A 23,074-nucleotide genomic window follows, 5' to 3' on the forward strand; every position below is an offset into this window, starting at 1 on the left:
GCTCAGATGAAGACAGCTGAAGCTGCTTCAGAACATCCCTCTGATCAGCAGGCTTGTTGTGAAGCAGAAGCAGCCAGGATGACCTGACTGGGTCAAGCCTGCTTTACTCTGTTGTCCTGGATATCTGAATTATGCTTTAGCGAAACAGGCCCGGACACTGACTGAGCCCGTGTTTACCAACCACCACGGGGTGTCCGCGCCAATTTATGACGCGCCTGTGCGCATGTCAGGATCTGGTGCCAACTGTTCAACGAGGCACCGAACGGGTTAATGTAATCCCTGGTTGAGAATGGGCGGAGCTTCCAGTCGGGTCGCCCACCGGACAGATCGAGAAAGCAACACTCAAACTTGGGAAGGAAAATCAGTTTTGCGCAGTTGTCATTGTTTCGGGTGTTTTTTGTTTCGTCTTCCAGCTCGTCTTTGCACATATTTAGAATTTATCGAACCGACGGGTGCCATGAAGACCGCAGGAACGTTTGGGAGTCGCTGTTATCGGGAGGTGAAGTAGTGGAGACGTGGAGGGCAGGAGAGGCGTCCAAACACCGAAACTTCAGAGGCACATTTACAGGACGATGTAAAACTGGCCTTCCTCTCACACGGTCCGTCATCATGCGCCGACAATTCGTGCTGAGTGGAACTAAAACGGTCTGAGCACGTTCAGATCAGCGCCAAACCCAAGCAGAGGTCTGATGGGACACTAACACATCGGTGTCAACCCAGAGTAGAGATACAAGTCTGCTATTTCCACAACGCCGTGATAAACACGCCGAGTGACACCATGTGGAGCCCGGCGACGTGGACGTGGCGCGCGGCGCTGTGCTGCGTGCTTCTGGAGACGTTGGTGCGCACTGCCGGAGGTAGGACAAAGCAATCCACTGTTTGTACAACAACATGAGCCGGAGAGGCAGCACAGTCTGGAGCTGCTGCAACGACCCACATACTGCTGCCCCTCCTAAAAACACCAACAGGAATTGTATAGTATTGACTGTGAATAGAGCGCGGTACACACACACACACACACACACAGATACCGGGAGGTCGCATTTTATACGAGTATGGCACTTGTTAAATACAACAGTTGTGAATATGTCATTGTGCGCCACCAAAGACACATAATATATAAACCTGTGTCATGTTTTGCATACTGGCTCTATGAACAGGAATGTTGTTATATGTCACATATCTTTGTGTTTTCTTTGTCCCTCGTCTGAAGTGATCCGTTTTCCTTTTGAGTTTTGGATGTGTGAACATGTTTCCCACCCTCTGCTCAGGTCTCAACATGTGTATGAGTGGCAGCGCCACATTCTGTGAAGAATGCCTTCTGATTCACCCCAGCTGCGCCTGGTGCGCACAAGAGGTACTGCTTCCGGTATCATTCTGTCATGTACCACCGGTACCTGCACATTGTTGCACGATGCTGTTTACCAGTGGATGTTCAGGTTTGGTCAAATGATCGTTAGCCGCATGTGACGTCAGATTTAAACGTCTCTGGGCCTGATTTACTGAGATCAAATATAGGGCACTAAATAAGTTATTCCAAAAGTTTGCACATTTATTTTGCATCTGTTTCACTGGTGATTTACTGAGTAATTATGTCATTGATATCAGGTGCAAATCTCTATCTCTATATGTATATAGGAGGTTATCAGCAAGAAAGTCAATGTGGGAAAAACAAAAGATCAATAGATGGAATTCAGAGAAGATGACATATTAGATGGGGAAAAAAATGGTTTAATAATAAAACGTGGGTAAATAAAAAAGGGGGACGGTGGATGAGATCTTCTAACAAACACTGAGCAGCAGGTCCAGATCTCTGTGATGAGCAGCTGACTCGGTTTCATTGCTTCGTGAGTGGAAGGGATCCTCTGAGGGACACTTTCAGGACCTGGGACAGGCAATAACTCTAAAATATCATCTATGGACAGACGACATGTCTGAATCAGTTCTTCCTCTGACATCAGAAATGTTTAACGGGTGTAAAACCTCGTTCTCTACGTATTCTCTGGTTTCCTGCGTCTCCTTCACAATAAGAACAGCCGTCTCTCCTGATGTTCATCTGATTAAAACCTTCAGTCGTACTAAAATACACAACAATCACTTCTCCTGATTCTACTGTCAGGTTTAGTAAATATCATCACAGCTGATTCATTTATCTCCCAGTATTTGAGACCTTCAAGTAGAAACGCCCAATATGACGTGTTCATTCAAACACGCAGAATGGACAACGTGTGTAAAACTGCACATTTGAAAGACTCAATCCTCACTGCACGTTGTCAGTAGATCTGCTGGACAGTTTTTTTGTGGGTGGTGTGTAGTTTGCACGTGATTTTACACACACACACACACACACACACACACACACACACACACAAAAACAAACACACACACACCTTTAGTGAATCGGACACAGTGTTTTTCAACCACAGTCGGTAACGGCAGGTTTGTGGCTCTGCGTCCTGCAGGACTTCGGGAGGGGGCGCACTCTGACGTCACGCTGTGATTTCAGTGAGAACCTGCTGAAGAGGGCCTGTGCGGCCCACTTCATCGAGTACCCTACCAGCCGCTTTTCCATTCTGCAGAACAGGCCGCTGAGTTCTAAAGGGTCCGGGTCGACCCAGTACGACGTCGTCCAGATCATGCCCCAGAAGATCTCTCTCAGCCTGCGACCAGGTAACAATCACACTTACACACAGTTAAAAAAAAAACATTCCTGTAAATGCTGCAAAGAAGTCTTCTGTTCAGGAAAACAGATTCTTCTCTCATGTTCCTGCAGGAGACCAGACCTGGTTCAGCCTGCAGGTGCGGCAGGTGGAGGACTACCCGGTGGATCTTTACTACTTGATGGACCTCTCTCTGTCCATGAAAGACGATCTGGACACCATCCGTAACCTGGGCACCAAGCTGGCCCAGGAGATGGGCAAGCTCACCAGCAACTTCAGGCTGGGTTTTGGTTCCTTTGTGGACAAAAACATGTCCCCCTTCTCCTACACAGCACCGAAGTACCAGGAGAACCCCTGCAATGGGTGAGCAGCCGCAGGAGTGACGTGTTTGGAGTGCGATTGTGCTGTGAAATGGTATGATAACATGTTGTTGTCATTATGGGATGTTGAGCTAAAGAGCTCGGAAAGAAATCACAATTTATTTTAATACCACATATTGTTTCCTTCAATTATGAATATAGTTCAAAACACTGCAACTGTAAGAATGAGGGATATTTCATATCCGATAAAGCAGAGCGAGTCAGCAGTCATATAAAATGGCCCCCCGACTCCCATCATCCACTGGGCTGATGATGCAGGCGAACTGAAAGGCAGCAGAGTCGGGGGCGGGGGGGGGGGGGTCAGACAGACAGACAGACAGACAGGCAGGCACATGATGTTTTCCCCGGAGGTGAGACTGCACTGCACTAACTCTCATCCCCCGCCATCGTGCATCACTTCCCATCTAGGTTATGGCCAGGGTGTGTGTGTGTGTGTGTGTGTGGGGGGGGGGGGGGGTTGCCTGTGTGTCTCAAACTGGAGCATGGCAGGGAAATTTTAAAAGGACAGGTGACAACATTTTGACGCCTACTAAACCAGCTGGATGAGCAGCGATTATACGAGATTAAAAAAAAGAAAACTGCGAGCAGTGATATGTGTGCTGGAGCACCGACTGTGGGTCGGGGTGTTACCATGCCTGATGCATGTGCCACTTTTTGGGAAGTTACAAAAACACAGTCTTCTCAGTATATCATCATTAACGTCTCAATGCTTTTCTGACCCGATTTGACGTCGATGTGAACAACCAGCTGTAGAAACACGTGAAAATATGAAAAATGTCGTTTCCTGTTGCCAGTAGGTGGCGCTAAACGAGAATCTCTTTCTGCCGCCCTGCACAGATACAAGCTGTTCCCCAACTGTGTTCCCACCTTCGGCTTCCGCCACATCCTCCCTCTGACCGATCAAGTGGATCGTTTTAACGAGGAGGTGCAGAAGCAGATGGTCTCTCGCAACCGAGATGCACCTGAGGGTGGATTCGACGCCATCCTGCAGGCCGCCGTCTGTAAGGTGACTGTTTCATTTCATTCTCCTTTCTCAACCGTTTCCAAAAAAGTTGGAAATTTTTTTAATAAAAACAATGCAATGATTTGAAAATCACATAAACCCATATTTAACTGAAAATAGACCAAAGACCTGTTAAAACAGATTTTTTTTTTGTATTGTTTTATGAAAAATATGTGCTTATTTTGAATTTGATGTCAACAACACGTCTCAAAAAAGTTGTGACTGGTTCAACAAAAGATTGGAAAAGTTGTGTTAAGATAAAAAAAAAAAAACAGCTGGTGGAACATCGGACAACTAATCAGGTTACCATGGCAACAGATCAGTGACATGATTGAATGTAAAAAGATGATTTCAGAGAGGCAGAGTCTCAGCAGTGAAGATGGGGAGAGGTTCACCACTCTGTGAAAGACTGTTTTGGAAAATAGTTCAACAATCTAAGAATAATGTTCCTCAACGTAAAACTACGAAGAATTAGTGGATTTCATCGTCTACGGTTCATAATATCATTAAAAGATTCAGAGAATCTGGAGAAATCTCTGAACACAAGGGACAAGGCTGGAAACCAATATTGGATGGTGATGATCTTCGGGCCCTCAGGCAGCACTCCATTAAAAACACTATTCTGGAGTAGAAATCACTGCATGGGCTCAGGAACACTTGTGAAAACCATCGTCTGTGAACACAGTTCATCGTTGCATCTACAAATGCAGGTTAAAACTCTCCAAAGAAGAAACCAGATAGAAACATGGTCCAGAAACTGGTCTCCTCAGTTCCCCAACGCCCCAACTTTTTTGAGACGTGTTTCTGGTATCAAGTAGAAAATAAGCACATATCTTTCATAAAACAAAACAAAACAAAAATTCAGTTTTAACATTTGCTATGTTGTCTCTGGTCTATTTTCATTTAAATATGGGTTTATATGATTTGCAAATCATTGCATTCTGTTTGTTGTATTAGAAGCTCATATTCTTTCACCTCCAAGTTATTTAACAGCCTTTTGAATGAAGCTTGCAGTTGGTCCCAGCAGACAGTGACAGCAGGTCAAACGGAGGGAAGCTGCTGTGAAAGGGCTCAGATGTCCCGTGACGAGCGTCTGGCCTGTTTGCCTGTTAATTAAAAGCACCGTGGGGGACAGACAGGAAGTGGAGTGTGATGCAGCTGGCTAAACATGAGGCCGGGTCGCTGGCAGGCCCGGTCACATCCCTGCTCTGCTCTCCCTGAAGGAAGAGAATGACTTCCTGCAAGTAGCTCCTGCCTTGTAATTTACTTGCGCTGCAGTATTTCAGACACTCAGCAGATGGAGGCGGGGCCGGGTCAGTCCGCGGGGTGGGGTGGGGCCAGGTCTGTCCGGGGGGTGGGGCCAGGTTGGTCCGTGGGGTGGGGTGGGGCTGGGTTTGTCTGCAGGGTGGGGTGGGGCCTGGTTGGTCTGGGTGGGGCTGGGTCAGGCCGGGCGAGGCCGGGTCGGTCCAAGGGGGGGGGTTGGTCCACTGGGCCACGTCGGTCCGGGGGGCTGGGTCGGTCCGCGTGACCAGCTGCTTGAATTTGGACCTTTTCATGTTCTGTATGTGCTGTGATTGTTGTTGTTTTTTTTAAAGCTTTTTATAATATAAATGTGATGACCAGGGCTTGAAAACTGTAGTTACTTGAAAGATCAATGCTTGCTTCTTTTGTGCTGTTTATCCTCGTTGACAGGAAATAGTCTCCAGAGTTCCTCCTCACAACACGTTTCCTGTTGATCTGTCGGAGGCCCGTGAGAGGGGCGTCCACTGGGCAGGACGTTACAATTACAAAAGCTGCTCACTGCTGTGTTTTTTCAGTAACATGCAGAAGTCAGCACTCGGTCACGTGGTCACTCTGCCCCCCTCCCTCTTTGTTGTTTCCTGATGATAATGGCCTGACAGCACTCACTACAGAAAACTCTGGCTTGTTGTGACTCTTCACTGTTTGTGGATGTTATCCATAATGAGGTTTTATTAAAATGACATAAAAATGCCTTTAAACCCAGTTTATGAATCCATTTAGTAACCTGCTGTTAGTTATCTGTAATTATTCAACCAGTAGTTCTGACCCAGAGATCTGATTGGTCAAATCATCATGACATCACACCCTGCTCATCACTACAAATATGACCCATTTGTTGAAATCGTGTCTCTTTTGGTCCTTTTTGGTCACTCCTGGAGTAGTAAACATTACATGCGTTATATGCAGTCTACTGATGTGACTGATTGTTTTCCAGTTGTTATTCATACCCCATCTGTTGCCATGGAGCTCACACTAACAAAAATGTTTATATTTTGAGAGTAAATATGATACACATTTAGATTACATGCTTTATTTAGCTGGTAACTTGTTGTATAATCTCAGTATTACACTGGAGGCTGTTCTTCAGTGATGCGTTCAGGACCGAGGCGCTCGAATATTGCTGAATTAGGATTCTTTCTATTGGCTCTAAAACGTTTTTCACATGAACCATCTACTGTTTATAAAAGTGTTCGTAGCATCCAGGTCTGAAAAATGGTTCTGATGCAGAAGTGTCTTCAGCTACAATACCAGTGAGTGCCACTAGAGGTCGGCTCCAAAAAGCCTCCGGCTCCATAGACTCCCATTCAACTTCTCTCATCAAATCCAAAGTGAATAAAATGTGTCCATCAGTTATCTCGGTGTTGTTAGCTAAAGTCACTCCTTCTTATTAGTTTTCTGGAGGTCCATCTGAAAATAATCCCTCATTCATTAGAAAAGAAGATTAAAAAAGACCTGTTTTTGGGGGCGTGTCTGTTTGATTGACAGGCCTGTGGTGCAGTCAGGTTACAGCTATCGGTGGGCGGGACGTAGTATCGTCGTCAGGCTTCCAATTAGATCAGTCAGATCCACCCGGCAGAGTCAGAACCATAAGCAAGAAAAATGACAATAACTTTGCGTCGTGTCCTCTGCTGTGCGTCGCTGCCAGGAGGAGATCGGCTGGAGGAAAGAGGCTTACCACCTGCTGGTGTTCGCCACTGACGACGTTCCTCACCTCGCTCTGGATGGCCGGCTGGGAGGCCTCGTGCAACCCCATGACGGTCGCTGTCACCTCAATGACAACAGCGAGTACAGCGCTTCCACAAAAATGGTAAGACATGCTGCACTTTGAGTTGTTTGGCTCGGAGAGAAGACGTCTCCTCTGTCATTTAAAAATACATTATTCAAAAAAAGCGCAGGTACTCTAGCTGTCCAAAATGCAGGCTGAATGGAGGCTGAATTTATGATGGAACGTTAACCTCTTTAGGATATTTGTCTGAGCTTTGATGCAGCCTGGTTTACAGGGTGGTTGATATGCTTTCATGCAAAGAAAAACCTGAAACCTGAAAAACATGTTCTAATTTTTTAGTTCACCAGGCAATGAGTAAGAATATGTTCCTATGGCAACAGCCTGTGGTGGAAATCATCTGTGGGCCAACACACACACACACACACACACACCTGTGAAACCACAGGATTATGTTGACTTGTAAATTCAGCCCGAGAGCACGTTGATATTAGTTCTTACCAACATTTCTTCAGGATGAAATATGATGGCATGACGAAGTCTGTAGGTTTGTTTCTGAAAGTCTTTCACACATGATAAGCTGAAGTGTCTGAAAGTGCCAGAAGACAAATGCTATAAAAATGGATTGATGTTGTGTTGATGAATAATTTAGCTCACTTTTATTCTGCTTTATTCTTCTCTAAAGGCACAATTTCAGAAGACTATTTTTTATCGTACAAAAACTACAGTATTGAAATCCTAAATTAAAGGGAATGAATGAATGATGAATATTCACCTTGAACCATAAACACATTGCAGTTATTTCTTTTCATGTTTGTGGGACAAACTGCACCTAAGTTTTCTTGGATTGGTTCTGAAATAGCAGTTTAATTTTTTTTTCACGGTCCGTTTGAAATGGAAATCTTCAGAGAGATAATGAAAATAATCAGTTCTCAAAGCGCCATCTGGAATACTTTGTTTGTGATTCTTACACGTGATAAAGATAAAACCCGCATCAACATCTACTTTGGTGTCAACAGTGCAAACACAACACTGGGCTTAGATGAGCATCAACATGTATTATCGAGTTTCTCGTTTAGGAAATCTATATACTGTGGTCAAAAATACCCACAATGCACCATGCCTTTTCTCTCTCTATAGGACTATCCTTCTCTGGCTCTTCTTGGGGAGAAACTGGCAGAAAATAACATCTTTCTCATCTTTGCGGTTACAAAGCGGCTGTACGTTATTTATAAGGTACTCTGGATTTACCTTTTCAGCTTCATGATTTAAAGATCACGTTCCTCTTCTTAAAACCTGAACTATTAATGATCTCCTTTAATTCATGTCCAAAGAACTTCACAGCACTCATACCTGGAACTACAGTAGAAATCCTGGACCAGGACTCCAAGAACGTCATCCAGCTGATTATTGCAGCCTACAACGTGAGTGAAGAACGTATTCGTGAGTGTTTGATTTCCTGTTTATGTGCGCTAGAGACAGAAAGTCAAGTAAGAACGAGAAACACAGTGCAGACGCAAATCCTTCCTACTGATGTGACAGTTAATCAGCCTCCAGCTCACATGGACCAGGAGGCCTTGATAGTGTTGAGATTCGAGGCAGCTTGTGTCTATAGTTTGCGCTATAGTTTTGTCTAATCTCCTCAGATGTGCACACGACGATACCAAACAGCACAGTGACCACTTGTCTCCATTTAAACAGGCTGATTACAACACTGAACACATGTGATCCTAATTAAAGAAAACGGTTACTTTGAAAACTCACTTGAACCCAATTACTTCAAATTTTTTCGCTGGGGGTAGAAAAAAAAAAAAAATCTGCTCAAGGTCATTCTGGAATAATAAATGGAGAAGAAGCAATAATTGCTCTTTTTTCAACCTTTCTTTTCGTTACTCTCTGACAGACCGAAGGCTGCAGGTCTCCACCACATAATGTCTTTTAATGGAGGGATGAAGCATTTTTTCAATGAATTCATCCACAACTGCAAACTTGCATTCTTTTAAACTGACCTATCACATTAAGTATTGCATATCTCTGTGTCTGAGCCCTGGACTAAACCCTGATTGGCTCTTATTAAACAGCCAGACTCCAGAACTGTTCCACATGTAGTCGACCTTCCCTGACACGTCTTCCTGTGTGGGTGTGCAGCGTTTCCACGACCTCAGTCAGGAGGAACGTCTTGTTTTGGCCCCACAGCAGCACCTTTCAGTGGTAGAAAGTTGTGTTAAATGCTGGACGTGCTGAGTGTGTGGGAGGGATGGAGAGCGAAGTGCTTTGACTCATGGCCGTATGAACATTCCAGCTGCCACAAGTCTGGGCTGGTTCACCAGGCTGACAAACACACTGAGGGCTTTTCTCAAGTTTAACTGCAGCACAAAGCTGCTGCTGGCTGTGATTGTGTTAAAGGTCAGAGAAGTGCAAGTGTGTTTGGGAGAGAGTGAACGAGGGCAGCAGAAGTTACGCAGTAAAAGTTCACGAATGAATGCAGACGGAGTCCACACATGTTGCACTGGGCCGGCAGCGCATCCATGCGACCTGCATCCATGCGATTTGCATCAATGCTGCATCCATGCGACCTGCATCCATGCTGCATCCATGTGATTTGCATCAATGCTGCATCCATGCTGCACCCATGCGACCTGCATCCATGCTATTTGCATCCGTGCTGCACCCATGCTGCACCCATGCAACCTGCATCCATGCGACCTGCATCCGTGCTGCACCCATGCGACCTGCATCCATGCTGCACCCATGCAACCTGCATCCATGCGACCTGCATCCGTGCTGCACCCATGCGACCTGCATCCATGCTGCACCCATGCGACCTGCATCCTTGCTGCATCCATGCTGCATCTATGCAACCTGCATGCGAGCTGAACCCATGCTGCACCCATGCGACCTGCATCCATACCCAGAACTTGAGGTCTATAAAAAAAATGTGTGCCGAGCAAGAGAAATGCATTCCTGGTGTTTCACTCTTTTCCAGTCTGTTACACAACTAGAGTTCCAGGCAATGGAGAAACACTGAGTCGGTTTTAAAGATGCTGTAAAGCACAAATGAAAATGCGTTTTAAGTCCATCAAACCACAGAAGTATAGGTTGTTAACTACCCATCCAAATTTGAATATAAAAAGCACATGTTAAATTAGTCTTCTCTGCTCTGAGACTGGGGGGGAGGGGTGTCCTGAAGGAGCTGAAGCTCCGTCCCCTGGCTGGGAGGTGTTCAGTGTTCTGTATGACAGTCCTGTGGCTGCAGTTCTTTTCCACACTAAGCGGTCCGTCTGACATCCAACCTCTCGGTGACTTTATGCATGATGTCCCACTGGTCCTCTGTCTCTTTGGTGGATGGAGCAGCCTGCTTTATGAAAACAGAATAGAATCAGAATTTATTTGTCCAATGAGTGAAACATACAGATGTAATCAAATCCAGCTTATCCCCCTGAGCTGTAACACAGGAGTCAAACTGGACACCAGAGACAGCAGACAGTGAGTCTCCAACTACTTCTAACGACTTGCATTACAATAGTGGAGATAATAAGAGAGGAGGAGTTGATTTAGTTCTGTAACAACTGCAACATGAACAACGCTGCATTACATCACATCAACTCATTACATCACATGTCAATTCATTACATCACATCAATTCAAACTTTGTACCTGCTCAGGTCGAGCCGACAGTCTTTCTCTTCAACTGATGTCCCTCCATCTCCACCTGCTCTCTGCAGCCTCCTCCACGTGTAGTCGGGCTCGTTTATCTGGACCGGTACCGGTACATGTAACCGAGAGGGTCGGTGATTGTAACGTTACACCAGAGTACAAAAACAACAACCCTCCCCTCATTAATCGTGAGGACTAGATCTCCTCTGGTCCATGTTCACCATCACCCCGACATGTAAAATACAGAGTTACATATATTATAGTTCCTTATCGGAGCTTTATTGAGACGCATAAAACAATCCGCGGTTATCGGAACATTTTCCTCTGAACTCTGCTACGAGCTCAATAGAAGCTAATTAGCACGTTAGCTCCCATTTCATGAAAATAAAGTTATTCTACACCGAATAAAATCACGTTAGCGGTTTGCACCGCGGACTAAATATAGCAGAGTTACTGTGGACAAGTTATCTAGTATAATTATAACAAGCACATAGAACTTACGCTGAGTGGTGAACTGGCGGCGGCGGACGGTGCCGGTGCGACCGGGAGATGAACGGCCATGAGGGTGAAGCTCGGTTCGGCTCTGCGCTGCAGGAGGAGCGGTGTGTCCGTGAACTCCGTCCGTCTCCGGTGGAAGTTGGTGAAACAATCCACTGTGAAATGGTCACTGCAGAGGAGGCTGTTGGTGTTAATCCTAAAGTCTCCTTTAGCTCTTCATGAAATCAATCCACCTCTTTTTCCTTCATCAGTAGGAAATTTAAATAGCGCTGCAGCGCTGCTTTGGAGGTTCTTGCTTCCAGGAAAGATGCACTTGCAGGTGGAGGGAGACATCCTGTAGCAGCTGATGTACAATAACAATCTGACTACGGCAGGAGTAGAACTTAAGTGAAGTGGGTTGACCTCTTATGCAAATGAGCTCCAGGCTTTTATAGCGTTTCACCGTGAGAGGAGGAGCCATGCAGAAGGTTATATAAACTGGCTGTGATCTGACGTAGATAGGTAGTTGTGACGTAGATAGGTAGTTGTGAGGTAGATAGGTTGTTCTGACGTAGATAGGTTGTTGTGAGGTAGATAGGTAGTTGTGACGTAGATAGGTTGTTGTGAGGTAGATAGGTTGTTCTGACGTAGATAGGTTGTTGTGAGGTAGATAGGTAGTTGTGACGTAGATAGGTAGTTGTGAGGTAGATAGGTTGTTCTGACGTAGATAGGTTGTTGTGAGGTAGATAGGTAGTTGTGGCGTAGATAGGTAGTTGTGAGGTAGATAGGTTGTTCTGACGTAGATAGGTAGTTGTGAGGTAGATAGGTAGTTGTGAGGTAGATAGGTTGTTCTGACGTAGATAGGTAGTTGTGAGGTAGATAGGTTGTTCTGACGTAGATAGGTTGTTGTGAGGTAGATAGGTAGTTGTGACGTAGATAGGTTGTTGTGAGGTAGATAGGTAGTTGTGACGTAGATAGGTAGTTGTGACGTAGATGGGTTGTTGTGACGTAGATAGGTTGTTGTGAGGTAGATAGGTTGTTCTGACGTAGATAGGTTGTTGTGAGGTAGATAGGTAGTTGTGACGTAGATAGGTTGTTGTGAGGTAGATAGGTAGTTGTGACGTAGATAGGTAGTTGTGACGTAGATGGGTTGTTGTGACGTAGATAGGTAGTTGTGAGGTAGATAGGTTGTTCTGACGTAGATAGGTTGTTGTGAGGTAGATAGGTAGTTGTGACGTAGATAGGTAGTTGTGACGTAGATGGGTTGTTGTGACGTAGATAGGTAGTTGTGAGGTAGATAGGTAGTTGTGACATAGATAGGTTGTTGTGAGGTAGATAGGTTGTTGTGACATAGATAGGTTGTTGTGAGGTAGATAGGTTGTTGTGACGTAGATAGGTAGTTGTGACATAGATAGGTTGTTGTGACGTAGATAGGTAGTTGTGAGGTAGATAGGTAGTTGTGACATAGATAGGTTGTTGTGAGGTAGATAGGTAGTTGTGAGGTAGATAGGTAGTTGTGACATAGATAGGTTGTTGTGAGGTAGATAGGTAGTTGTGACATAGATAGGTTGTTGTGAGGTAGATAGGTAGTTGTGAGGTAGATAGGTAGTTGTGACATATATAGGTTGTTGTGAGGTAGATAGGTAGTTGTGACATAGATAGGTTGTTGTGAGGTAGATAGGTAGTTGTGAGGTAGATAGGTAGTTGTGACATAGATAGGTTGTTGTGAGGTAGATAGGTAGTTGTGGCGTAGATAGGTAGTTGTGAGGTAGATAGGTTGTTCTGACGTAGATAGGTTGTTGTGAGGTAGATAGGTAGTTGTGACATAGATAGGTTGTTGTGAGGTAGATAGGTTGTTGTGACATAGATAGGTTGTTGTGAGGTAGATAGGTTGTTGTGACATAGATAGGTTGTTGTGAGGTAGATAGGTTGTTGTGAGGTAGATAGGTAGTTGTGACATAGATAGGTTGTTGTGAGGTAGATAGGTAGTTGTGACATAGATAGGTTGTTGTGAGGTAGATAGGTAGTTGTGAGGTAGATAGGTAGTTGTGAGGTAGATAGGTAGTTGTGAGGTAGATAGGTAGTTGTGACATAGATAGGTTGTTGTGAGGTAGATAGGTAGTTGTGACATAGATAGGTTGTTGTGAGGTAGATAGGTTGTTGTGACATAGATAGGTTGTTGTGAGGTAGATAGGTTGTTGTGACATAGATAGGTTGTTGTGAGGTAGATAGGTAGTTGTGAGGTAGATAGGTAGTTGTGACATAGATAGGTTGTTGTGAGGTAGATAGGTAGTTGTGACATAGATAGGTTGTTGTGAGGTAGATAGGTAGTTGTGAGGTAGATAGGTAGTTGTGAGGTAGATAGGTAGTTGTGAGGTAGATAGGTAGTTGTGACATAGATAGGTTGTTGTGAGGTAGATAGGTAGTTGTGAGGTAGATAGGTAGTTGTGACATAGATAGGTTGTTGTGAGGTAGATAGGTAGTTGTGGCGTAGATAGGTAGTTGTGAGGTAGATAGGTTGTTCTGACGTAGATAGGTTGTTGTGAGGTAGATAGGTAGTTGTGACATAGATAGGTTGTTGTGAGGTAGATAGGTTGTTGTGAGGTAGATAGGTTGTTGTGACATAGATAGGTTGTTGTGACGTAGATAGGTAGTTGTGAGGTAGATAGGTAGTTGTGAGGTAGATAGGTAGTTGTGAGGTAGATAGGTAGTTGTGACATAGATAGGTTGTTGTGACGTAGATAGGTTGTTGTGAGGTAGATAGGTAGTTGTGACATAGATAGGTTGTTGTGAGGTAGATAGGTTGTTGTGAGGTAGATAGGTTGTTGTGACATAGATAGGTTGTTGTGAGGTAGATAGGTTGTTGTGAGGTAGATAGGTAGTTGTGACGTAGATAGGTAGTTGTGAGGTAGATAGGTTGTTGTGACATAGATAGGTTGTTGTGACGTAGATAGGTAGTTGTGAGGTAGATAGGTAGTTGTGACATAGATAGGTTGTTGTGAGGTAGATAGGTAGTTGTGACATAGATAGGTTGTTGTGACGTAGATAGGTAGTTGTGAGGTAGATAGGTTGTTGTGACGTAGATAGGTTGTTGTGACATAGATAGGTTGTTGTGACGTAGATAGGTAGTTGTGAGGTAGATAGGTAGTTGTGACATAGATAGGTTGTTGTGACGTAGATAGGTTGTTGTGAGGTAGATAGGTAGTTGTGACATAGATAGGTTGTTGTGACGTAGATAGGTTGTTGTGAGGTAGATAGGTAGTTGTGACATAGATAGGTTGTTGTGAGGTAGATAGGTAGTTGTGACATAGATAGGTTGTTGTGACGTAGATAGGTTGTTGTGAGGTAGATAGGTAGTTGTGACATAGATAGGTTGTTGTGAGGTAGATAGGTAGTTGTGACATAGATAGGTTGTTGTGACGTAGATAGGTAGTTGTGAGGTAGATAGGTTGTTGTGACATAGATAGGTAGTTGTGACATAGATAGGTTGTTGTGACGTAGATAGGTAGTTGTGAGGTAGATAGGTAGTTGTGACATAGATAGGTAGTTGTGAGGTAGATAGGTAGTTGTGACATAGATAGGTTGTTGTGACATAGATAGGTTGTTGTGAGGTAGATAGGTAGTTGTGACGTAGATAGGTTAGGTTTTAGCTCCGCCTAAAAAAAAACCTGAGGTAGAGATGGAGGAGAAACTGTTCAACAGTTTAACTCCACATTTCAGTGCAACAAAGTTTTCTATCTTTGCAGAAGCTTCCAGCGACTCATTTCACACATATAATGTATTGAGAAGCAAATCATGGAATTTGCTTTACAGCATATTTAATATAGATTCATGTGATGGAGGCGTGACATTAATGTGGCTTTAGTCTCCGGACATTGGAAAAGGCTTCTGAGCACAACAGCAACTGTTAGAAATGCGGTTGCATTGAGGTTTTATTTTACCATGTGAGAAAGGAACCCTGATTTCTGAGCATGTGTGAATTGACTCTGCTGTCCTGCTGCTGTTCTCCTCAGAACATCCGTTCTAAAGTGGAGCTGACGGTGTGGGACCACCCGGAGGACATCAGCCTCTCCTTCACGGCCACCTGCCAGGACGGCAGGCCGCTGCCAGGTCTCAGGAAGTGTGCTGACTTGAAGATAGGAGACACGGTGAGTTCCTGTCCACACCTGCCTCTGCCTCTGCTCATCAATCTTGATTGCATCCTGAAAATCCTGCAGGACTCCAGCAGCCGGGCTCTGTGCACCGACACAGTTTATCATTTTGGAGAATTTTATCAGAGGGTTTAACATCTTAGAGAAAACATATTGTTTGTCTTCCTCAGGATGCCTTTTTAAATAAATCTGATTTTACATTTCATCTATCTTTCTAATCTATCTTGTTATATATTTTTCTATCTCTCTGTCTCTCTACAGTTTTTTTTTTTTTAATTTTTTTAACAGTAGTTATTTCTTTATTTATTTTTTTCATTTGACTGTTCTCTGACCTGAAGTGGGAAACCCAGAGTTAACCAGCCAGTTGATGACGAGCTTTGTGACACTCATAATCACCAATGTTGGGTTTAGTGATGCTAGCTTATTCAGTCCCTCCAGGATTTCTGGAATTTTTTTGTGATTATTGCAATCAAAAATGTTCGATTTTTGCGGTGGATTTTCTCAAAGATGATGTAATTTGTGGTGTTTAAAGTTCTTTTTTGTGTAAAATTGTGGGAAATTATCAAAAATTGCAATTCGAGGAAGAAAAATAGTATTTACCTGATGAAGGAATAAATGTGTAATCACTTCCTGTGATAATAATCCTGCTACACATCAGAAATATTTTAGTTCTAATCTTTTTATTTATGTATTTATTGAACTTGGAGAACCGTGGAGATAAAAGTTACTAAAAGCTGCTAAAAGGTCCTAAACGTTTCTAAAAGCTCCTAAACGGTCCTAAAAGGTCCTAAAAGCCGTGTATGTTTCCAGAATAGACCTTCTGTGACTGGAATATAGAAACAAGGACTACATCAGCTGTCAAAATAAGAGCTTTAGATGCTGTTTAATTCATGTTCATTCAACACATAGACCTGCTGGATGAAACAAACAAAGAGACGTCTCTGACAACTGGACGTGTGGAGAAAACTCATTTAACATCCAGTAATATGGAATCACTTCCTCTGATCACAAACATTTAATCACATCATTTTAATGTGAAGACCACATTTCACTTCCTGTTTCTCCTCTTGTTCCTGTTTCTCTGTGAACAGAGTTTTATTTGGAGATGAAAACGGGAGCAGAGACTCTCTGATTGGAAATGAGGAGTTATTGTTGTTAATGAAGAGAGTTTTGTTTAAAAATATTTACTTTATGATGTTAATACGTTCAGCACAGATTCTGATGACGACATGTTTTGTGGAAAAATCCCGGGAATTTAAAAAAATTGCAAGTTCCCGCAAATATTGCGGCGCTTGTTTGAATTTGTGTTAATTATTGCGATCGCAAGACTGTGATTTCCTGGAGTGGCTGATTAATACACGCCTTCAACTTCACCAGCTCTGCAAAGGCATATCAGCTGTTTGCTGTAATTAATGACACAAAGAAGAGCGTGTGTTGTGCGCAGCAGTAATGCATATTGAAGGTCTGAATACCTCCATGGCTGCTAGCCTCTATTTGAACTACAGTAGCTGCAGTACTCTCTGTTGTCGTCTCTCTAAACTAAAGCAAGAGGTCAGGTGACCGAGAATGATGCTACATCTGGATTGCTTGAATTTGACACCGGCCTTTGTTTGGTGGTCACTTTATATTCTATTCAGGCTTCAAATGAGATTTGGATCCAGTGGAAATGGCAGCAGGAGACGGTTTCCTCCGTGCTGTCACACGGTAAGGCTTCAGCGTGGTAGGATTGTTCTCTCAAAGACCCCCGCTCTCTTCTTGACTGCTTTATTTTCAGACAGTTTGGGGGTGGTGATGGATGGAGGAGGAGTTGAGGGTGATAGGAGCACAATAACACCAGTGAAGGAAAGCGAGCTCTGGGGTGATGGGCCTCGCTCATGTCTTTTATCCTCGGCAGTGTAAGGAGATGGTGGGGAGCAGCAAAGTCTGCTGGGTGCCAACTTTCCTAGTGTTCATGGAGGATACATCCCCGTCGTCAGTCACAGGAGAGCGGGGGTCTGTGTGAGCTCGCCATCGAGGCTGATGCTGCATCTCAATGACCTCAAACAAAAGTAGGCTGGAGGAGGCCAGAAAAGAAATCAACTAGCAGGAGGAGAATGCTAACTCCATGTACAACCCTGTTTACAAAGAAGTTGGGATGCTGTGTAAAATGTAAATAAAAACAGAATGCAATGATTTGCAAATTATTTAAACCCATATTTAATTGAAAATAGATCAAAAACAACATAATAAATGTTGAAAGTGAGAGATTTAATTGTTTTATGAAAAATATGTGCTCATTTTGAATTTAATGTTAGCAACAGGTTTAAAATAAAAGTTGTTAAAAGAAGAAGTGATGCAGCTCAGTGGTGAACATGATCCTGGAACAACACGCTGTAAACATTTGGGAACTGAGGAGACCAGTTTCTGGAGTTTTGAAAGTGAAAAGTTGTCCTGTTATAACCGTAGATGATGAAATCCACTAATTCTTTGTAATTTTTTACGTTGAGGAACATTATTCTTAGATTGTTGAACTATTTTCCAACACAGTCTTTCACAGAGTGGTGAACCTCTCCCCATCTTCACTGCTGAGAGACTCTGCCTCTCTGAAACCATCTTTTATACCCAATCATGTTCCTGATCTGTTGCCATGGTAACCTGATTAGTTGTCAGATGTTCCACCAGGTTTTGTTTTAGCGTTACACAACTTTTAGTCTTTTGTTGAACCGGTCACAACTTTTTTGAGACGTGTTGCTGCCATCAAATTCAAAATAAGCAAGTTTTTCAGAAATCAAAAAAAGTTCTGTTTCAACAATTTATATGTTGTCTTTGGTCTATTTTTGATTAAATATGGGTTTACCTGATTTGCAAATCGCCACATTGTGGTTTTATTTACATGTTACACACCGGCCAACCTTTTTGAAAAGGCAGCTGTATGTCGGGTGTTCAGTGTCGTAGCCAGAATGATTTTCATCGTTGCACTAACAGAACAGTATGATGACTGAAAGGGCTCATACAAATGAATTCATTGATATAAAATATGCACCATGGATATTTTTTTATTTAGAAGATTTTTTAATCCAAACAAACCAGAATCATTTGAATTTGATTGTTTTTTTGTTTGACCTCATGAATTGTTTTCAATCCCAGTTAATTGAATTTCCAACAGTCACAAGAATTCTAACATCCTAAAAGATTTATTTGTTAACACTGATTGTTTTTTCCGTCACGTGGAAATTCCTTATGAAAGTCAGATACAGTTGTAAATATTCGCTTAAAAGTTTCCACCAGTCTATATATGTTATTTTGTGCTTTAGCTTTCCCGCCTCTTTCATTTTACGATAGTCTCATCCAACACGCTGTCATTTCCCTCATTTGCTACCCTGCGTCTCCCTGAATTAGATTACACACTCAACAACATTGAGAGGCTTTTTCTCAATGTACCATCTCTTTCCTCTGCCGTCCCTCCGAGGCTCCACTACTATGACTTCCTCTCAGCTAGTTGCCCCCTCTATGTCTCCACAGCCTCATAGTTGTCCTTGTGATCCTCATAATTGGGTGAACTGGACTCCTCGCGACTTACATTTAGAGTAAATTTAATTGTGTCCCTCGTTAACTCGTTTAGCTTTCTGCACCAGACCCGGGGGGTTTCTTCGCTTGTCTTCTATACTGGATTGAGGTGACAACCAATTGTCCCAAAGGGCCCTTCCCCCTGACACTGAGCTAAAATATGTTGATTCCTACTTACTTATTAGTGTTGCTGTGTATTCTTGGTGAAACACGCAGTTGAATCCTATGAAGCCTCCAGTTCAGATTCAGTCCGTCACCATCTTTGCTAGTTTGGAGCAGGAAGTGACCATATTTGGACAAGCTGGGGGAGGAGCCAGTGGTGGATCTGACTGATCTGATTGGAAACCTGATGATACTACGTCCCGCCCACCGATAGCTGTAACCTGACTGCACCTGTCAATCAAACTGACACGCCCCCAAAAACAGGTCTTCTTGAATCTTCTTTTCTAATGAATGAGGGATTATTTTCAGATGGACCTCCAGAAAACTAATAACAATTAATGTAAACCCTGTCAAAATATAGTGAAAGTATGTCTCTTTAACTTCATAACGTAGATACATTTTTCCTCCAGTGAGACCAAACCAGTCAAACACATGTCCAGGTCCACTTTGTTCCTCTTTCTTTCGGACTCTGTCCTACTTTCCCTCAACATTTTTAAAACACGATATGTTTCAACATCAGAAGCACGATTTCAGTTAGTCAGCATCAAAAGGAAAATACTCTGAAGTCTACTGTAAATGTGATTCAAGGTGATTACTGGGATTAAGTACACAGCTGTAGAACCTATCGGAGCATTAACCAGACTTCCTTCCTCTGAGTAATCAGATGGGTGGAGCACTTGTGTCCCAGTTTCTGTGCAGGCCGAATCACATCAGCTTCTGACTGCAAATTCCTCTGTGGGTGAAATAATCTCATGATGTAAACATAACTTTGGTTCATTTGTAGTTCACATCCATCAGCTCGCTGTCAGCTGGTTGTGTTCGACACAAGAGGGTTCAGGTCCCTTAGAAACGATACGTAATCTCTCGGATCATCTGGACCTGATGTAAACATTGCTCACTGGACAAATAAAAAGTCACAGTGCTACAATTCAGACCTTTTCTCTCTATTCACACCACGCTGCTTTTCCTTTTCCTCCAGGTATCTTTCAACGTGAGCGTGGAGGCGAGGAGCTGTCCCTCCCGCGGCGCCGACCGGAGCTTCACGATCAGGCCGGTGGGCTTCAAAGACCGGCTGGAGGTGGCGGTGGATTATCAGTGTGACTGTGGCTGCAGCCGGACCGCCCAAACCAACAGCAGCATCTGCAGCTCCATAGGTAGTGCAACCGGCATGACTTTCTTCCATTTATCAGTTTTTTTGTGATTGTTGCGATCAAAAATGTTTGATTTTGCAGTGGATTTTCTCAAAAATGTCGATGTAATTTGTTGAGTTTTAAGAACTTTTTTTCCGTGAAATTGCAGGAATAAAAAAAAAAGGGCAAAATATGATTTTTTTTTTTTTTAAAGCACTACCTGATAAAGGAATACATGTGTAATCACTTCCTGTGATAATAATCCTGCTGCACGTCCCAGAAATATTTTAGTTCTAATCTTTTTTATGTATTTATTGAATTTAGAGAACCGTGGAGATAAAAGGTCCTAAACGTTTCTAAAAGCACCTAAAAGCTCCTAAACGGTCCTAAAAGGTCCTAAAAGCCGTGTATGTTTCCAGAATAGACCTTCTGTGACTGGAATATAGAAACAAGGACTACATCAGCTGTCAAAATAAGAGCTTTAAATGCTGTTTAATTCATGTTCATTCAACACATAGACCTACTGGATGAAACAAACAAAGAGATGTCTCTGACAACTGGACGTGTGGAGAAAACTCATTTAACATCCAGTAATATGGAATCACTTCTTTTGATCACAAACATTCATTCACAACTTTTATTGTGAAGGCCATATTTTGCGCAAATCCGGTCACTTCCTTTTTTTCCCGCTTGTTCCAGTTTCCAAAGTTTTATCTGTTGATGAAAACAGGAGCAGAGACTTTCTGATTGGAAATGAGGAGTTATTTGTTTTAATATAGAGGGTTTTTTTTTTTTAAAAGACTTACTTTATGCTTTTAATACTTTCAGCATAAATTCTGCTGATTATTTTTTTTTCAAAAAAAATTGGGCGAATTTTCAAACATTTCGAGCTCCTGCAAATATTGCTGAGTTTGCTTGAATTTGCGTTAATTATTGCGATCACAGGGTTTTCTTGAGGGACTGATTTAGTCGATACTTTAACTTAATAAATCTAGAATGAATGTAATATTAGAACAGTAAAAGCTCAATAAGATCAGGCCAACATATTTTGAAACCAAACCAATTTTATTTGGATTAAAAGTAAAATTTTTAATATTTAAAAACTGAAACAAGGACTCTGATTCTTCATCAGCAACAATTTTTTCCTGCCTCTTTCTATAATTGTAAAGTTTGATGACAGTTTTATTTACTGTAAGCTGAACTGAACAGATCAACATGTCCTTTCAGCAGGAAACAAAAGCTTTCAGAGGCAGAAAAATACGGCTACAGGACTTCCTGTTTTTGATAAACGTACAGTTTAACACCAATAATGTCACACTTGGTGGGTTACTTTTACTAACTGAGTATTTTCCTTAATTTACTGCTCTCTTTGGTGTAATTATGGAGAGACTCCCTTGCGGTTGTTATTGAGGTAATGTCAGTAAAAAAAAAAATAAATTATAGTCTTTATTGCTTTTTACCTTTGTTTGATGTTTAACAGCGCCTCAACCAGCGCCTGCTGATCATATTTTTGAATTTATAGAGATATTTTAAATGCCATGAACCTGGATTCATAATTAGCAGAATGAATGATGTGTTGGGCTTCCAGGTACTTATAACTGTGGAACGTGCCGCTGTGAGCCGGGCTACCTGGGCGCCCGCTGTGAGTGCCAGGAGGGCGAGGCCAGCAGCATGTACCTCAGTGCCTGCAGGGAAGCCGACGGCAAGCAGATCTGCAGCGGACGAGGGGAGTGCAGCTGCAACCAGTGTCTGTGCTACGAGTCTGAGTTCGGCAAGATTTACGGCAGCTTCTGCGAGTGTGACGACTTCTCCTGCGCCCGACACAAAGGCGTCCTCTGCTCAGGTAGGAACATCTTCCGCAGACGCCGGTCGGTCGTGTTGGCTTTAATTCTGCTTTCAGGAAGACTTGTTTTTAATTCCATCGAGCGGCTGAACTCATGAGGGCAGGGAAGACCAGGGAGTTTTAAAAACTTCCAGACGGAGAACGTCAGGGAATTTGATAGTTTTTTGGGACAAGTCCTTGTTAAAATTTGAGTTGCCATGTATCAAAATTTAATGTTTTCCATGTACGTAGTAGGGATGGGCGTTTCAAGCAAAACTACTATTCGAAATTGGCTCTGAACTATTTGATTTTAAATAGAATAAACTTCATTTCTATTTCATGATGGCTGGCAGGCACTTTACCGCCACCTTCTGATGAGAGTAACACATGACAACCAGGCGCCTTTAGAAACGGGAAATCAGGAAGAATAAAAGTCGCATTCACTAATTGATTTTGTAGAGTATGACGACTATTTTAATATTTGAAATTCGTGCCCCATCCTTAGTATGTGTCTGTAGCATTAGTTAGCTGGTTATTGTCAGTGTGCATGTTTGGTAGCTTTAATGCTAACTGACAGAAACTGAAAATCTAGCTTCTTATTAGGTTGCGAGCTAATTACCGATATTGTTAGTTCATTCTTTGACTCTGCAGCCAGTATTTATAGATGGACTGAAGTTATTTGAATATCAACCAGGGGGCATGTGTCAGCCTGTTTTTAACAGATGTGTCTGTTTCTTGTCTGCTCAGCACAACGGCAGCATGTTTTTCTGTTAGAGGTCGAGGAGGTTCAGCTTCTCGGTTGGAACGACCGTTGAGCTAAATGAGATTCCAAGCGGACATCAGACGCTGTAGATCTGCTGTGCTTGCTGATTGTTCTCCTTGACAATAATGCTTATTCATGATGCTGAGTCATGTCACATGCCTGCTCTGGGTGTGTCCTCTGACTACACCTACCCAGCTTGAAAGAGTGTCCTGCTGGCTTTGCTCAGCTGTGAAAGTAGTTGTTAAATATTTAGTTTAGTTTTGTGTTGGCCTCAGAGGGCGTGTTGTAACACAACACG

At 43.0% G+C, this 23,074-nt stretch overlaps 1 protein-coding gene across 1 annotated transcript in view; it reads left to right on the forward strand.

Annotated features, from left to right (window-relative positions):
- Window positions 1-297: 297 nt before the first annotated feature.
- The window catches only part of itgb5 (integrin, beta 5), a 51,626-nt gene continuing 28,849 nt past the window's right edge, over window positions 298-23,074 (forward strand). Inside the window, exons 1-11 of the mRNA XM_069177368.1 lie at window positions 298-857; window positions 1,272-1,357; window positions 2,463-2,670; window positions 2,774-3,023; window positions 3,878-4,046; window positions 6,991-7,152; window positions 8,209-8,304; window positions 8,403-8,492; window positions 15,216-15,350; window positions 20,041-20,215; window positions 21,780-22,034. Of these exons, the coding sequence (XP_069033469.1) occupies window positions 779-857; window positions 1,272-1,357; window positions 2,463-2,670; window positions 2,774-3,023; window positions 3,878-4,046; window positions 6,991-7,152; window positions 8,209-8,304; window positions 8,403-8,492; window positions 15,216-15,350; window positions 20,041-20,215; window positions 21,780-22,034 (1,705 nt within the window). The 5' untranslated portion in view covers window positions 298-778. The remainder of the gene's footprint in view (window positions 858-1,271; window positions 1,358-2,462; window positions 2,671-2,773; window positions 3,024-3,877; window positions 4,047-6,990; window positions 7,153-8,208; window positions 8,305-8,402; window positions 8,493-15,215; window positions 15,351-20,040; window positions 20,216-21,779; window positions 22,035-23,074) is intronic.

The sequence above is a fragment of the Embiotoca jacksoni genome, unplaced genomic scaffold (genome assembly GCF_022577435.1).
Source record: "Embiotoca jacksoni isolate LCO1_2020_lvr unplaced genomic scaffold, fEmbJac1.0.p SCAF_72, whole genome shotgun sequence".
Taxonomy (NCBI): domain Eukaryota; kingdom Metazoa; phylum Chordata; class Actinopteri; family Embiotocidae; genus Embiotoca; species Embiotoca jacksoni.